Source organism: Prosopis cineraria, unplaced genomic scaffold (assembly GCF_029017545.1).
Source record: "Prosopis cineraria cultivar Desert tree isolate PC_DT_omini unplaced genomic scaffold, ASM2901754v1 PC7, whole genome shotgun sequence".
In the NCBI taxonomy this organism is placed as follows: domain Eukaryota; kingdom Viridiplantae; phylum Streptophyta; class Magnoliopsida; order Fabales; family Fabaceae; genus Prosopis; species Prosopis cineraria.
Genome location: NW_026555338.1, coordinates 29279474 through 29296909, shown reverse-complemented (window position 1 = coordinate 29296909; position 17436 = coordinate 29279474). Strand labels below are relative to the sequence as shown.

Here is a 17436-nt window from a genome sequence, read left to right as displayed (position 1 = left end):
CCTCTGCCACTAGGCATTGCAACTCAAACAACAATTTTAATACAAGATAAATTTAATTAATTTCTGTGGTTCTTAAAAAATTGTAGTTATACTTTAAAATTGTTGTAAAAATATGTAATTTTTTATTTTTTTATCTTCTTTGTAATTAATAATCATATTAAGTTGTTGTTTAGAAATTCATACAATAATAAATAAATAAGGGTGAAATTTGAAAAAGGATATCAATTTCTCTAACTTTGTTTTATATGAAAAAAAAAACATTTAAAATTCATTTTATATTAAGGACTAGAGAGAATATTTGAACTCTGAGTTTTGGCCAACATGCCATGGGACCAAACTTAATACCTCATTTGATATGTTGGAATTGAGAAGTGAAAATCTAAAAATTGTATGTTTAGTACATATGAACCCATTCTTGAATGAATTCATTATCTCCACCAAAATTGATGGAACTCAGTTCCCTTAGACCCTATTGAGACTTGGTTCCATCAAACTTAAGACTTAAAACAAGAGTGAGAATTATACTCCACTTCCATGTGCATACCTGTTTTAAAATCTTATTTCAATCTCACTTCTTCTTCCTCTTCTACTTTCACTTTCATCAAAAGATCTTCTATGCTATAAGGGTTAGGTTGGACGGAAGGGGAGGAAAGATTCTATTTTGATTGAAACAAAATACGGAAAAGTGGAGTTAAAAGATTTTAATTAATTTTACTCGCTCTTTAAAGTTTTAATTTATGCCTTATCTTTATTAATACTGTATAACTCCACTTATGAATTTCTATAAAATCAGATTCATCAGAATTTTTCCTCCCCTCATTTTCCTCCAACCAAACATGAGATAAGCATGTGTCATATATTCTACATCACAAACCTCCATTTCTTCTCTCTTGTGCAGGCGATAACGAAACAAATTTCTCATAGCTATTATACCTATATTTTGTGAGATTTTCTACGTCTAATTATTTTTTTTATTTTTATTTCTGGGTTGATATGAAAGCTACTTGAGTGAGAAGTGAACAGTGCTTTTTCTGGGGGTGTCAACTGAGAAGAGAAGCCCGTAAGCACTGGGGTCTAGGCCATTAAATCAAAGTCCAATAAAATAGCCCAAGGGCCATGTGGACCCATCCGCCTGTTAAAAATTTTTATGTTAGAGCCACTTTCCAAATAAATATTTCTCAATATCATCATTATTGCGTTTGCGCACTGCATACAAGTGAAAACACTAGTTCTCAAGAAAGAATCAATTCCCCACATTGTCATAAAAGTTTAAAAAATGTTTAAGGACTGAAATAATTTACTCTTAAGCAACTAATCAAATGTTCAAATCACAATCCAACAAGCAGGTAATTCAACTGGTAAAAAATTGTACTAACTTTATTAATAGTATCAAGTTCAAGTCTTGGGCATATAAAGGTGCTAAATACTTGTTTGAAAATCTTTACCATCAATGTGATTTTATCTAGCTTAGTCCATGAATAATGGGTCTTGTCAAGAAAGTTTAAATTTCAATTCTTATGCATAAAACAACTTTAATGAGAGATCCTTCGTACCTCAAAGGAAAAAAGAAACCATTTATTTTAAATTTAAACCTTATTCACCAGTATCCAAATTTAGAACTGACATTAAATTCTAGACAAATCTCGCACTTTTTTTTTTTTACAAAAAAGAAGTTCAAATTTGATAACATTAAATCAACAAGAAAATGTGTTTAAGTCCACCTTAAATATAAGTCAATCGGTCATTCAAGTGAACCAAATATACTTAATGTATAAAATTTGAAAATAGGTCTTATTATTTATAATTGGCATATAAAAAATATTATTATATGCTTTTTCATAGAATACATTTTCATGTTCGGCCTACCAAAGCATTCTGTGCATCATATCATACGGGACACCATCCAGTTAGAAATTAAATTAGCAAAATTTATTAACTGGTAATTGTCATTGTAAATGCTCAAGTCAAACAGAAAAGGGAATACTCATTATCCAAGAGGGCTTCCATCATTCAAAAAGAAAAGTTTAAAAACAATGACGCTAAGCTTTTTCCTGACTCCAGTTCCTAAACTGAACTCTCAACACACTAAACAGTTTCTAAGATATTTGCTATCAGATTCTACAATAACGCATGACTAGTAGATATTCTCTTACAACTAATCATTAATCATTATATGATTGATTCCTTGAAAAATAAGATTCACATATCATAGTTTAACTAGACTAAGAAACTTTACATGTCTAACTGGGCATACCTTTCCTGAAGCCATCCCTCTTGCTTGAGCAATGCCTTCAAAGTCCCCTAAAACTATAAGTTAATAAAATAAAAGAAAATAGATTTTCAGACATCGTTGGTGAGGTTGGCGTTTGTGTAATCCAATAATTGTTGTTCCCTTATAATATCAGCAGCAATTTTAGAGCTTTCCCACTTCAACATCCTTGCCATGTCCTCGGCTTGAATATAGCTAGCAGGTAGATCAGATTCTCCAGAGGTCACAGGAAATTTCACTTCTACTTCTTTCCTGGAACCAGATAAGAGTTTTGTGAGGCAGTTTCTTTGATTTTAAGACAAGAAGAATAGTATAAAATTTTAAGGAAAATTTACACCTAAGAACCGAGATTTTAAAAAATTTAGGCAACAAGATCTTAAAAAATTTAGTTATTTCCAGAGACCAAAAGAACATTTTAGAAAAGTCAATACTAAGTTCTGGAAAATTACTGCAAAGTCACTTACCTACTACCAAGAGAAAAGATGCCACATTTCTTAATCATCCCACCATCCAATGACAAAGCTCCATCAACAATACATGGGAGAGCACCTAGCATCTCTCCCCTGGTTCCGTATATTTGGAGGCGTGAAAATAGGGCAAAGAAGAGTGTTTCCCGAAGGCCGAGCCCATCAGCAGTAAGATATGATAGATTCTCAGAATCCAATGGATCACGTTCACTGCATAATCAATAAACCCAGACGGGCAATCCCCATTAGGCAATTTTGGCTTTGGAAGATTTAGCTTCTTTTGAGGATCATTGGGTACAAAACCACCAACAAAAGGTCTGAAAACAGAAAAGAAAAGGAAAAAAAAAAAATAATCAAACACTGTCAGGTCGCTTCAAGTAAAAGTATACAGTTCATAACTTGCCTTAAATCTTCAAGACAAATAACAACATAACGGCCATGTACTCTTTTTCCAATTGAAGATCCAAGTCCATGCAAACCTCTGGAAGAGTTTACAGTGCCTTCTGCATCATACTTCTCAAGTGCATTAATGCCTTCATGAGTCTTGCAAACAATTGCTAGCATAGTCTCTAGTCCCAGATGCTCAGAAAGAACCCTGAATTGAGAAGTGCAATACTTATCTTCTTACTATATGACTATGCCGGTGAGGATATGCTGTTAAAATTCATACTAGTAACAATGAACAAGGAAACTGATAGATCGTGTTGCTTGAATGGTCTGTATCATGATTGGTATGTAAGTGTGATAGTATAAGAAAACTATCAGCTTCGAATTTCAAGATGGGACAAGATGAGTCCACAGGTCAATTGCAGTCAGTCAGCTGGTTTGGTAGGATAACTAAAGGCTTAAGCACCATCTTAAGTCTCAATGTTAACACAATTTAGGACACAACAACAGGCTCTTTGCAGTATTAGAAACCTGGATCAAAAAGATTGTTAAAATTTCAAAATGAAGAGATACTGACTGGCTAAGTTCAGCACTGGCAACCCTGGCAAGAGATGCGACAACTCCCACAACATCCTTGGTAAATACCGCATTTGATGCCCAAGACAAAGTATTAGATTTCAACCAGCAAAGTATGCCAGCAGCAGTGTTCTCTTTCTTCAATATCTGTTGTATGGTTTCCTCTTCAGCTTCCAAAGCACCATTTCCATTTTCTATCCCAGTTACATGAGTCGAATGATACCTTCCAAGACTCACTAAAAACTGAATCAGTCAAAAATTGTTGGTGGAGAAACTCATATAACAACTAATCAAACAGATTTAATCGTTACTAATACTAGGCAGAGAAAAAGTATGGAGAATATTATTCGACAGCCATCCCAGTATATGATATTCCTCACTTACAATAGCAGTTGTCGTATCAGAGCTAGTTATCTTCTAACCAGCTATACTAAACTAATAATTTGGCTAACAAACTAACTAGCGCTCCCAGTTACACTCCCTTGTAACAATTACAATGATCGCAAATTAGTTTGCACAATTAATCTTGATGACTCCCCTCACCCATGCCCCCACCCTCTACCTTCCCCTTAAAAAATAGAAGGGAAGCCTTATTTTGCATACCCTGTAAGTCAAGTATAGATTCATCTATGCGATTTGCTTGAGAAGTTAGAAATCTAAGGTTTTCTTCATGCTGCTTGATCTTATTCTCCAGACTCTCTCCATTATTCTTTAGATTCTGCTGAAAATTAACAAACAACACATTTATAAGGTTCAGTGAGATTGACATCATGATATGGAAGGGAAAAAAATTGAACAAATAGTAAAGCTATATTACAATTTCAATTATGTGGCTGAATGAGCGACATGTAATTTGACTATTGTTACTTCTTCAAAGACCAAATTTCAAGTTATCTGAAGAACAAATAACTTCGAGAGATAGAATGAATCCCAAATATGCAAGACCTAAACAATAAACTAGATTGTAGTTCCAACTTCCAAAGCAAATACATGTGTTATTGAGTCAGCTAGATCTCGTGCTAGGAAGCTATTGTTAACAGATCAATGAACAATGCAGCTTCCTTTAGCTTCTAAGTTTATATTGATTGATGCTGATTCCCAAACCTTAAGCAATGATATTCTTTCAGCTTGTGACTAAATTACATTAACATTAGTTCTAAATGTAACGGTTATTATTAGTAGCTGGCCATTACAATATAACCAGCTAACTTTGCCCCAAAAAAAAAAATCCAAAAATTAAAATGCATTACTTTAAGGTCACAAGATATTGTTTATATTCATTTGGTAGGTTGAGCATGCATTCTCCATGGACAATAATTTTATACACTCAAAGTGCAGCTCCATATATATTTTTGATATTTAATACTCCTTCCAATCCTAAATAAGGACTCAGCTAACTAATTCACACAGATTAATGAAATTAGTGAAGTTAATTATTTGTAAAAAAAGTGTCTTGGTTTTCCTAAAATACCCCATTTTTTTAATCATTTACACCAGAAACTACCCCTATCGACTGCATACGTTAATGTGAGCAATCAATATGGGTAGTATGGGAGAAAATAGTAAATTTAGGAGACAAAGGAGATTGAGGTCTTACATGACCAAAACTAATTACTCAACTAGTTGAGGAAATATGCTTTTTCTTGTGAATAGAAGAAACTAAGCTGGCTCCAAATCAATTCATTTAGCATAAATATAGAAAGATCCAGAGGCAAGATACATGAAGATACATTTTGTTATTATTATTATTATTTTTAAAAGGAAAATGCAGCTTACAACACATTCAACACATTCATGGTGCCAATAAAGTTCCTTCTTTCAAGTTGCGAAACTGACAGACAGACAAATCAGCCTTCCCAAATAAGGTAAAAAGGGGAGGGAAAGAAAAATTAAATAACATTATTAGCCACAAAAAAAAAAAAAACATCACATGAATTTATCCAAATTGAGCTTCAAATAATGAAAAGTGGGGGAACTGAAAAGATCAGCACAATGAAAAATCACAACAATCAACAAGAAATATGGATGGAAGAGCCGATAGATGAACGGACCTTACTAGGTGACGGCTTATACGAGGAGTACAGACGGTGGGTTTCTCACGGGTTGTATGAAATTGGTTTTAAACGATGGAAGAAGGAGCTAGGTTTTGAACGAGGGACGAAATAAACGACCGGGGATATGATTTTTGATGAAGACACGTAGAGAGAAGACGGATGGATGATGGAGGATGAAGCGGGGGACGCCCAAATCGAATCATCAACATGGTCAAGCTTCAACTTAACATAAAAATTTCGCAGGAAGCCGATTTACAGTGACAGGCAAATGAGCGATGAATAGTATAAAAAATACAAATTAAAGAATTAAAAAAGAACAAAGAGATAAAAGCACGAAGGTTGGATATGGAACGAAAAATTAGTCAAATTTAAGAGACCTGGCCATTGGCTTGAGACATTGCGCTGAGAGTGAGAAGGACGGCAATCTGCAGATATGCGCAATCTGTCGTCTCGGCAAAGAATGACAGCTTCAGTGGCAGTTGCGTAATTTTGTTAAACTCCTCTGACAATATTCAAAACATCACCGCAGTTTGCTTTGACCTTCCCAACACATAAGTCATTTGGGAATGAAATTTTCACTTTTCACTTTTATTATTTTTGGGGTCCTTTTACAAATTTCAAGTTGACACTCCTGAACATTAATTTTGTCTTTAGTACGATTTTTTTATTGTTTTTAAACTTATTTAAGATGAAATATCATGCTAATTTGTAATAAATTATACATTAGCCATAGAGTAAATAAATAAATTATTTCTTAAATTTTTTATCCAATAATACCGTAGATCCTAAATTCAATTTTTGTGTAAATTATTCTTTTAATTTTTAAGAACAATATAATATAATTCTTACCTCTAACAGAAGTTAACTTTGACTATTAACTAAAATATGATAGAAAAATAATATAAAAAATTATAAAAAAAATTCAATAATTTTTTGGTTCCTTGCATGTAATTTTTATCTCTAATTGTAATTTTTTGATCATTTTCTAAAGAACTAATAGTTAATATTAATTTTTGTTAATAGTAAGAACTAGATTGCACTTTTTTCAATAGTTGAGGAACAATTTATACAATAAATAAATTTAAAATTTATAGAGCTATTGAGACTAAATTTTAAACAATAATTTACTCATTTATCCTTAACTATATTAAATGATATTGGGGAAATTTTCCATATCATGGTAGCAGTATATACTCCTAGCCCTACTAATCATCAATAAGTGGACAGCAGTTGATACCTCTTAAGTATCAAGGGTTTAAGTATATTAGAAAAAATGAAAAAAAAAATTTTTTCAAGTCCTTCTAGTTTTTCTGAATTTTAAATCAAGTCCTCATAGTTTATTTTATTTTAATTAAGTCTACATGATTAAATATGTTTAGTATTTGAAATTAAAAATAAAAAATCTTCATTTTTTCTGTTTAAAAATAAAATTAAGAATTTTTATATTTTTATTAAAATGTTATGTAAATTTAGAATTAAATACACAATTTTTTAAATCAAAATTAATATAATTAAATTGTATCTTTTACATAACTTGTAGACATATAGAATTTTCATAAAAAGTTTAATACAAATGTAAACATTTTTAGAATGATTTAAAAAAATGTGATTTTTTTAAAAAACATTAAAATTTTCATCAACTTTTTTTTAAAAAAATGTAAATTAGTTACTAATAATCTATTTTATACTTTGAAGGGAGTGAGTGACACTAATCAAAATTACGTGAAAAGAACTTGACATGGCTTAAATAATTAAGATTAAGCGAAAAAATTGTAAACCAGTGTCATTCAATCCACGGAATTTCACATGGTTGGAAGAAGTGAATAACTTGCGGACGTATAGATTTCCTGCATTCTTCATTATTAGGGAAGTATTTGTTTTTCTAAATAAAACATAGATAAATTTTACTTTCTTAGCTATTTTATCTTTTTTTTTAAAAAAAATTGCTCTCACCAAATCTCTTAATTAATTCATTGTCAATAAACGAGTAATTATGTTTTTAACATTGAAATATATATATTTAATTAAAAACAAATACAACTTTATGAAAAATAAACAAGTCATCTCATTAAGGGGTAAAAAAAAAATCAAACATGCAAATGTTATCTAAACTTGGCAGGAGCAAAAGTCAAAATGTTTTGTCCTGTGATTGTGAACTTGAAACTTGTATTTCTGGTCCAAAAAAAAAAAATTGAAACTTGTACTGTAATAAAGCTCTTATACTCAATTTTGGGAAAGAATGCAGACTACCATATTCTAAATTTACAAAGATATAATTTTTCTTTTATCGCCTTATTAGTTCATATAAAAGGCTATTACCCGAATGTTTGGCAAAAATATGTTAATTACCTGTCCGAATCACATCTCGAATTTCGATGGATTTCTATACACCAAACACCCCATTGATACAAATCCTTTTGAGCAATACGGATTACTTATTTCTTTTTTTTAATATAGGGTTTTGTAATAAATTTGTTTTTAAATTATTTCAATTCATTTTTAATGTAATATTTTCTTTTAATATTTTGAAATGGTGCAATATTGCTTCAGACCTTAACAAATATAAACTTTGATGATTAGTTGATTAAAAAAATTATAAAAATAACCAAAAAAATATTAAAAAAGCTATTAGTTTTCTTATAAGATCTTTTTTGCAATTTTTTGGTTAATTTTTATAATTTTTAAGTTTTTTCTTTGCAATTTTTTTATTAACTAATTATCAGAATTAATATTTATTATTGAGAGCAAAAATTACATCGTTTAAAATATAAATAAAAATATTGTATTAAAAATAAATTTAGGATTTTAAACACTTCTAAAATTTTAATTTAAAAATAAATTTATCATTTAACTCTTTAAAATATTAACTCTGTTATATATATATATATATATATTTGGCCAAGCTCAGTCATATATAACACACTAGGGTGTGAACAATGGAACATTTGTTGGTTTGAAGATTCATGTCTGTGCCAAATTAGATGAGTCGAAACAGACGTGATGTAACAAACATGGCTCAAATTAAGCTTTTTTTGACTTCGGAAGTTACCGGAGCACGTGGCTGTTTGAGATTTTATTGGTCAAAAAGTACTTTTGACCCTTGAATTTAATAAAAAAAACTTTAATTTAATTCTTTTATTGATATATTTTTAATCATCTAATTTTAACTTAATTAAAAAAATTACTGACAAAAGAAAAGATTATGGTAGTATAATTTTAAACGACGATAAAAAATCTTCAAAGGATAATATTTGAATTCATTCATTTTTGTTTCTGAAAATTAAACTTATTTGAAAATGCCTAATCACGATTTAATGAAACCTCAAATAATCATATTATACTAACAACAACTCAGGAATAGCATGGAGGTTTCATGTTGATTGTGTATCTAATAGCATTTATCAAAAAACAATGTATCTATATAGTATATTAATATATGTATGTATTTGATATTACTATTTTCACTTAGTTAAATTTGAGTATTGTAATGTTCAATTGATAGTTCTCCCAAATATATTTATATATTCGCACAAAGTTGAACTCAGGGCTTTGTACTACTATAATATCTTCTCTTAGGTAGTGGCAAATTTAGGACTTTGTGCTAATGGAGATAATTTATTTAGTATAAGGTTCTAATAGTGATTCAATTTAGGCAATATTTTATTAGATTTAAAAAATAGAGATGAGCTATAATAACCTCATAATATATTTGCCCACAGTAGCCACTATTTAGGACAGCCCTTGCTTCTAGGAGCAATGCTCATTATTACAGCACTCCTTTCAAATTTTATGGTAAGGCAACTTCTAGAATAATTTTTGATCTTTGATAAAAAGTATATGACATGATATAAATTATATTTGTTCAACATTATTCCTTTCTATAAAATCTTCTATTCCCCCCCCCCCTTTTTTTTTAAAATGGCAAACTTGGCATAAATTCACTTTCACTAATATAAAAGTAAGAGGATTTAAATCCTATATTGTGCCAGCTGTGTTGAACTTATATGATGGTTATCGTGAAAAGGGACCTTAGTCCGTTCAAAAATCAAAACTTTGCCTCCTCCACACATATCACCCTCTACCTCAGTTCTTCCTCCCATATTCCCACACCTTTCGCATTCCCAAACCCTGTGAAAGGCGAAGAGCGTCTCCAAGGAATTCGCTAAGCCACCCACCACCTTCTTAGGTAAATTAAGCATTTCACTTTCTTCTTTGCCTTTCACTCTCATCTGTCATATATTTGTCCCCTTCGTTTCTCCTCATTCACTCTTTGACATCCTTCTTGTACATTTCTGGAGGCTATCATTTTTAGGTATACAACATTAATCCTGCTTGAATTTTGTTTTCTGTCGCTTGTTGATGTGTACACTATTGTATCGAGGATCGTTAACTGTTTGATCCGCGTGATTTCTCGCTTACATTTCCTTCTGGTTCTTGTGAGTGAATGCGATTTCATATCTGGGATTTTACATTCTTTATTAACCATGATTACTTGTATTGTGTTTTCTGAAAGGTGGTTAATTTATGTGTTTTTTTAAAACTGTTGCGCGGGTTTTGCATTGAAGTCATCTTGCTGTTGTTATCATGCTTTCCTTTTTGAGAAGTAATTTATGATTAGAATTGGAAGCATATGCTGAACTTTGATTATGTATATGAACTGATTAGATCTTGGTGGTGTTATATATATGAATCATGTTTTTGTAATGATCACAGATTTCTAATTGCATCATATCTTGTTCCAAAGAGGAGCTGTAATTTTTTTTTTTTTTTGGGTATATATGGACAAGGTTTGAGGAGTCAGATTGGTTATTCTGGCTCCAAGGCAAGGTGCGCCGTGATTATCATCTACCAACAAATAGCCATTGGCAGGCATTTCACAGATTCGATCCTGCCATTTGAGCCAACCCTTGCTGTCAAGGAATCTGGTTAATTAGTCCTAACATTATGATGTGAACACATGATCATGCGATAAAAATGTTTGGAAATTTTACCAAAAATAATAATAATAATAATAATGGTTGGAAATTTTACTATGTTGTGATCTATATCTTTGTAGCTTTGGCTTCATAATCTATTTCTTGATTCATTTTGTTATCTTTGTTTTCTAATTGCCTCTGACTCAACCTCGGGTGACGGTATAGAAGTTACATGCGTGGTATAACATATAGATTCATATATTGACGAAGCAGGGAGTGTCTTTACTTACATCCTTTGATCTCTGGTAGATGTGTTAAGAGTGTGCAGCTATATGGTGCGTTCTGTTGTGAGTTTTGTTTTTGTGTTGAGAGGAAGTTTTTGAAATGCGTATTTTCAATATATTAGATTGTTGCCTGAATACTTTTTACATGTGTCTTGTTAAAGCATGCTTGGCGGTTTTGTTTTCTCTCGATTGTTGTGAACACTCATGTCTCAAATCAATGTAATTCAATTTATAAGACATTACTTGACATTATATACTGACTTTTTTCATGATAGTCACCATGGTTGATCAGGTTCATCACCCCAGCATCATACAAAAGGTAGCCGGCCAAATCCATCTCCATTCTGGGCTTTCTCCTGATATTAGAAGTTATGACAACAGTTTCAGCCGACCTGCTCTCTTCCAAAGACGCTCATTTGGGAATTACTCAAATGCTGCACTGCAGTATCCATCAATGCCAGCATGCAGACCTGCAACTGAAATTTCTACTCTTGCTGGAGCAGCAGGCTCGCCAATCTTTGTTGCTGCTCCAGCTGAGAAAGGAAATTTTATGGTGGACTTTCTTATGGGCGGAGTTTCTGCTGCTGTATCAAAAACTGCTGCTGCTCCCATTGAACGTGTCAAACTTTTGATTCAGAATCAAGATGAAATGATTAAAGCCGGTAGGCTATCTGAGCCCTATAAGGGTATTGGTGATTGTTTTAGCCGGACAGTTCAATCTGAAGGTGTTGGTTCCCTTTGGAGAGGTAACACTGCCAATGTCATCCGTTATTTTCCCACACAGGTTAGTTATTAATTTCTTACTCTTCTGATTTTTGCCCCCGCCCTTTTGTTTCGATGAATGTGATGCTGAAGAAGATATTCAAATTCTACCTGCAGGCCTTGAACTTTGCTTTCAAGGACTACTTCAAGAGGCTTTTCAATTTCAAGAAGGACAAGGATGGTTACTGGAAATGGTTTGCTGGCAACTTGGCCTCTGGAGGAGCTGCTGGTGCTTCATCTCTATTATTTGTTTACTCCCTCGACTATGCTAGAACTCGTCTGGCTAATGATGCGAAAGCCGCAAAGAAGGGTGGAGGAGAAAGGCAATTCAATGGACTCGTTGATGTCTACAAGAAGACTTTGGCTTCTGATGGTGTTGCTGGTCTTTACCGTGGTTTCAACATCTCATGTGTTGGAATCATTGTGTATCGTGGTCTTTATTTTGGAATGTACGATTCCCTTAAGCCAGTTCTCTTGACTGGAAAGTTAGAGGTTGGTAATTTTCTTACTTCATCCTTTTCCTGAATGACATTGTATGTTACAGTTTTTTATGAAATGATATCAACAATGAGATAGCGTAAAGAAACTTGCATTACTGTCCTTGCTGCTTTCATATATATAATTGAAGGTTCTCTAGACTGTTTTAATTGTTGGAAGAATTCTTATATTCTTTATGTATTCAATATATATTAACAAACTTGACTTCTATGTTTTGAACAATGTACTTCTCTCGTACCTATGCGTTTGCAAACATAGATGTCCTGTCTTTGGTTCTGAATGCACGCCAATATCTCCTTTTATTAAAATTTCCCTGAATCTCATGTCGTGACCTTACATATGCTCGGTATAGATTACATCTTCTACATTTATTCATTCAGAGAGAGACTGATCTAAAAGAACTTGACTGTTTGCTGTGTGAGATTCATTTCCCACGTTACACCATTATCTCTTTCATCTTTATCTTTCTCTTCAATTGATAGTTTGTGCACACCAATCCTGTCATTGTAAAGTAAACCATGTCAAGGAAAGACATCTTGTTTTTGTTTACCTTTCTGGTTTTTAACATTTGTGCCAAAACTATTTGATGAAACTCTGAAACATATAGGTGTTTGTTGAATGAATGCAGGATAGCTTTTTTGCTAGCTTTGCTCTGGGATGGCTCATTACCAATGGTGCAGGGCTAGCCTCATACCCCATTGACACTGTTAGAAGAAGGATGATGATGACCTCTGGTGAAGCAGTCAAGTACAAGAGCTCCATGGATGCATTTGCTCAGATTATCAAGAATGAAGGCGCCAAGTCCTTGTTCAAGGGAGCCGGCGCCAACATCCTCCGTGCTGTTGCCGGTGCTGGTGTGCTTGCCGGCTATGACAAGCTTCAGGTATTGGTGTTCGGGAAGAAGTATGGATCTGGTGGCGCTTAGTTTCTAGATTTCTGATTCATATTTAGGTGTAGATGATCATGAGAATCACAAGTTTTTTGAGAATTTAACAAATTGCTCCGGCAGATTTTGTTTAATAATTTCATTCTTTGGGATAATGTCCCAGAATCAGTTTTAGTTTCGATCAAAAATTGATATTTTAGCCATGATTTTTTGAGTGGCGGGCAAATTAACTGTCACTTATATCTCCTTTTTGTATTATTTGAGAAATATTCTCTTAATATATGTATATATATATATATTGTTTTGAGTTTATCCTTTTAATACTATCTCTAGAATAAAATGCAAATGAGATTCTCTATTGGAGCTTTATTATTTTTTTTTTTTTACGTGAGATAGCTTTAGTCTTCATCCAAACAACTAACGAGCATATCTTCATGCTTTCTTTTTTCCCCTTCAGAAAAATATAAAATATTGAAGTGTGTTGATGACAAGTACAGAAATAAAAAGTGATAATATTATATATGTGTGTGTAACTTTCCAACTTTAAATCAAAACATTGTCACTGGCATGTGGCATCACAGTCGTAATTTTTAAATGAAAGGCATGTCTAAAGTAGAGTTTCACTATCTAGAAAAAGAATAAGAGAAAAATAAGGTGTAATTTTTAAAATTTAAGAACATTTTAATTTAACCAACTTTGTATATGTAGGTGTTATTTAATGTATACTTGTCCTTATTTTATATATTATCATGTTGAAATTCTTGGTTTTTTTTTTTTAGTTGTATACCATCCTCAGTTGTGAAGATATAACAGCAGATATTAAAACATTGGCTAAATCATACTAAATTTTCTTGAATTTCAAGTTACATGAAGATAATAACTTTTATCTGATATTTTAAAATTAATAATGAATTTTCATCAAGTATAAAATTGTGTGAATAATTTTCACTGATAAAATAATGAAACAATTTACTTGTTACTGAACAAATAGTCTCTTAAAACTTTATATTTTCGTTTATATAATGATTGAATTTTAGGCCACGTACAAATACTTTCATTGACATGTCATATTACATGGGTAAAATAAATCCAAACATCAATACGAGGATTATATACGCAAATTTACTATTAGTTGAAAGAATATATTGTGATTAAACTTTAAAGGGAAGAAGTTGGCTCCTTAGATTCCTTCTTTAACTTTGGAGAAGTAGACCCAACCAAAATTCTTCAGAGTGCTTTAACAAGACAATGACTTGTCTGTGAGTGTCAATATATATATATATATATATATATATATGAGATACAGATGCACCTATTGATATGCTTCCTTTGGCACATTTTTTTACCACCTTTTCGACATGTTACTCCCAATTTAGGTTAATCCCTATCTCTCTTGGTCAGTGTGCATGTGACTCTTTGCATTTTCTCACACACTTTGCCTCGCTGCGATCCCTATTATTGCCTTCAAATACACAATTCCTTGCTTGCTGATCAGGTCTTCTTTTGGTCCCATCGTTCGTTATATTGCAAGAGATAGACACGTGACATATAGATTGGCTCTTTATTTGACATGAGGCCTGTCTACCTCATGTGTGTGCGTTTTTTTAGCGATAATAAAAACTTTCAGTTGTTTAAGTTTAATTTAATTATTGATTTTGAAACTCAAATTTAATTTTATTAATTCAATTTTATTTTTTAATTATCATATTAGTCATTTGAGTTTTAAAAAGTAGATTAACTTTTAAATTAATCTAATATATAAAGATATTGATGACTTGGTATGTATATGTAACTAAATTAAAACAAATTATCATTAATGTTGCATTTTTTTTTGTTTTTAAAAATTTCTAAGTTTGTTTTTTTATCTTATCTAAATAAGTATATATACTTCTTTTAATTAATTGTATAACTATCATTAATATTCTTTTATCTATATGCTAGTAAATTTTAATAATATGTCACCTTCTCTTTGAAAAAAACAATATGGACCAAATTGACAGATGAAGCAAACTTAAAAAATTAAATTGATAAAAAACTAACTTTAAGGGATAAAATTGATAAATAAAAAAAATTTAAACAACTAAAAGTTTTATTATTATTTTTAATATTACGCCGCTGCAATGGAAGAAATATATTATGAGCTTGATGGTGGAATTTGAACTTCACACACAAATACTTTCTTTAGGATTTCTTTTTCTCCTAATTGTACTAATCATCAGGGAAGAAACCAATGAAATTAAATTATATATAACAATATATTGTGCAACAGGAAACATATTATTATTTCAAGCATTTCAGCGAGGTCAAGGAGTCCTCATTTTATGCATTTAATATTTATATTTTAATTTAATTAATACAATATATTAATCAACAGACCCAAAATCCATGGAGGCGAAAAAGTACCAACAGATTCAAACCGCCACGCACAATGATATAAAAACAAGCTTTCTTATCCATTTCCAACTAAAAATATATATATAAAATGCCTGTCATGTTTGGTCTCTTGTGCAAGAAAAAATCTAAATATAAGAGAGTTATCAGCTGAAGATAATTGGACCGAACGAAGAAGTTGGGGAAGAAACTATCGCTGCTTTTTGCTCACCAACTTGCCACAAAGAAATGAAATGCCTGCAATATAAATCAAACTTGAAGGTTTTTCTTTCTAATTTCCTGTTTCGTTAATTAGTCTTGCAACAGTGGGTCAGTCTATAAAAAGTTGAATGCCTTGTTTTTTCTTTTTTAAATTTCCTGTGGTTCACAAGCATCAGAAGCAAAGGAAACAAACAAAACCATGCACGTTGCAGGTATTTCCCACTGTTTGGTCAACTTGCCTCTTCTTTAATAACCAGAGCAAGCCCCAGTTTGCGGATCAATTTGTTTTTAAAAATGATTACAAGTAATAATATAATCTTTTATGACCAAATCCCTAATTTTAATGATAATATTTGACAGTCAATGATTTTAGGTGAAGTTGTACTATATGAGTGTGAGAACTTTGATTGAGACGGAGTAAACATTAACTTCAGTGATATAGCTATGTTGGCAAATGTTTAAGGTTTATAGGATATCCATAAGTTCAATAGCAATTCTGGGATAATAATTTAGATATCTAAAAAAAATTCTTTATCCAATTTATTTGATTATCACAAATGAGACGTCTACAGGTGACATTTTGCCACCATTTCATCAATCACCTAATATTTAGCACCACATCAAACAGATTTAAGTATTATTAGTTATTTATAAATTATTGATTGTATTGTATATATTTTTTATAAAATCACCTAATATTTACTACTATCAAATTAGACAGATTTGAGTATTAATTATTGGTTCATATGTATATAAATTGTAGATTATATTCTATAATTTGCTATAAAATTACCTAATATTTAGTGTTACCAAATCACAGATTTGACCACTACACTACTATATTAGTTCATGTAAAGTCGTTCTGCGATTTTTCTATTTGCTAGGATTTTCTTTTGGATCTGATTCTAATTACTAAGATTAAACTTCCAACCTTGTGTAAAGTTGACTGAAACCATACATTTTTGCTGACGACCCATGATTTTTTTTTGTTATATTTACTTATTATTCTATATAATGAAACAAATAAAACATCAAAAACGAGTTCAAACCCTAAACCTCTTGGTAAACAACTGTATTAAATAATTTTGTAATGAACCGAGGTCCGTTTAGTTGCTAGAATGAAATACAGTTAAAAAAATAAAAATTAGATGATCAAAATGTTAAAAAATAGGTGAACTACACTCAAAAGAGAGAATAGTAATTTAATTTATGAATCTGTGGGCTGTGATTCATGAAATTTTTTATTATATGATAATTCTAACATTTGAGCTATATAATATTGAGTTTTATAATTTTTAATTACTATAAGAAAAAATAATAATTTAGTTTATTTTTATTTTAATTTTTTAACCTATTTCATTTTATTATTAAGTAACAGGACCTAAATATAAACATCTGAACACGTTTATTTACTTATCTTTTCCTTTATAGGAAAGGATAATCCTTTCTCTATGGAGAAGAGTGACAAACACTCACCGTCACTGTACCCACACACCTATTCCTTCACTGTATAGATATAGAACCCACAACAAGCTACGAAACACGTGATGAAATGGGCAAATGCGTCCACTAATTTTGAAAAAAAAAATACATAATTTTTCTCTATACATGTTGTAGTATTTTGTATTTATATTTTTAAAATGTTGAACTCTTTATCTTTAAGTTTTAATATTTTGCATCCTCATCTTTCATTTTTAAGATTTTATGCCCCATCTAGAGGTCTTATCCCCACCATTGTCCCCTGG

The 17436-nt window shown here is 31.3% G+C and overlaps 2 protein-coding genes across 8 annotated transcripts; one reads left to right on the top strand and one right to left on the bottom strand.

The window, feature by feature from the left end:
* Positions 1-1964: 1964 nt before the first annotated feature.
* Positions 1965-6264, bottom strand: LOC129314925 (protein DEFECTIVE IN MERISTEM SILENCING 3-like). 3 transcript variants are annotated; one of them, XM_054958404.1, is made up of 6 exons: positions 6131-6264; positions 4303-4420; positions 3701-3935; positions 3140-3331; positions 2734-2946; positions 1965-2521 (listed from the first exon to the last, which is right to left on the bottom strand). In XM_054958404.1, the coding sequence occupies exons 1-6, from the start codon at positions 6149-6151 to the stop codon at positions 2341-2343; spliced, it is 960 nt and encodes a 319-aa protein (XP_054814379.1). In that variant the 5' UTR covers positions 6152-6264; the 3' UTR covers positions 1965-2340. The 3 variants fall into 3 exon arrangements, with proteins under 3 accessions (XP_054814379.1, XP_054814381.1, XP_054814382.1); XM_054958406.1 differs by having other exon boundaries at positions 4303-4417; positions 6131-6262; XM_054958407.1 differs by lacking the exon at positions 6131-6264 and adding an exon at positions 5751-5777 and having other exon boundaries at positions 4303-4417.
* Positions 6265-9797: 3533 nt separating this feature from the next.
* Positions 9798-13373, top strand: LOC129316102 (ADP,ATP carrier protein 1, mitochondrial-like). Of its 5 annotated transcripts, none has more exons than XM_054960365.1 (5): positions 9819-9939; positions 10541-10678; positions 11229-11737; positions 11833-12207; positions 12842-13373. In XM_054960365.1, exons 3-5 carry the CDS (start codon positions 11234-11236, stop codon positions 13136-13138), a joined length of 1176 nt encoding a protein of 391 aa, XP_054816340.1. In that variant the 5' UTR covers positions 9819-9939; positions 10541-10678; positions 11229-11233; the 3' UTR covers positions 13139-13373. The 5 variants fall into 5 exon arrangements, with proteins under 5 accessions (XP_054816341.1, XP_054816340.1, XP_054816343.1 ...); XM_054960368.1 differs by having other exon boundaries at positions 10541-10702; XM_054960369.1 differs by lacking the exon at positions 9819-9939 and adding an exon at positions 10045-10065.
* The last annotated feature ends 4063 nt before the right edge of the window (positions 13374-17436 follow it).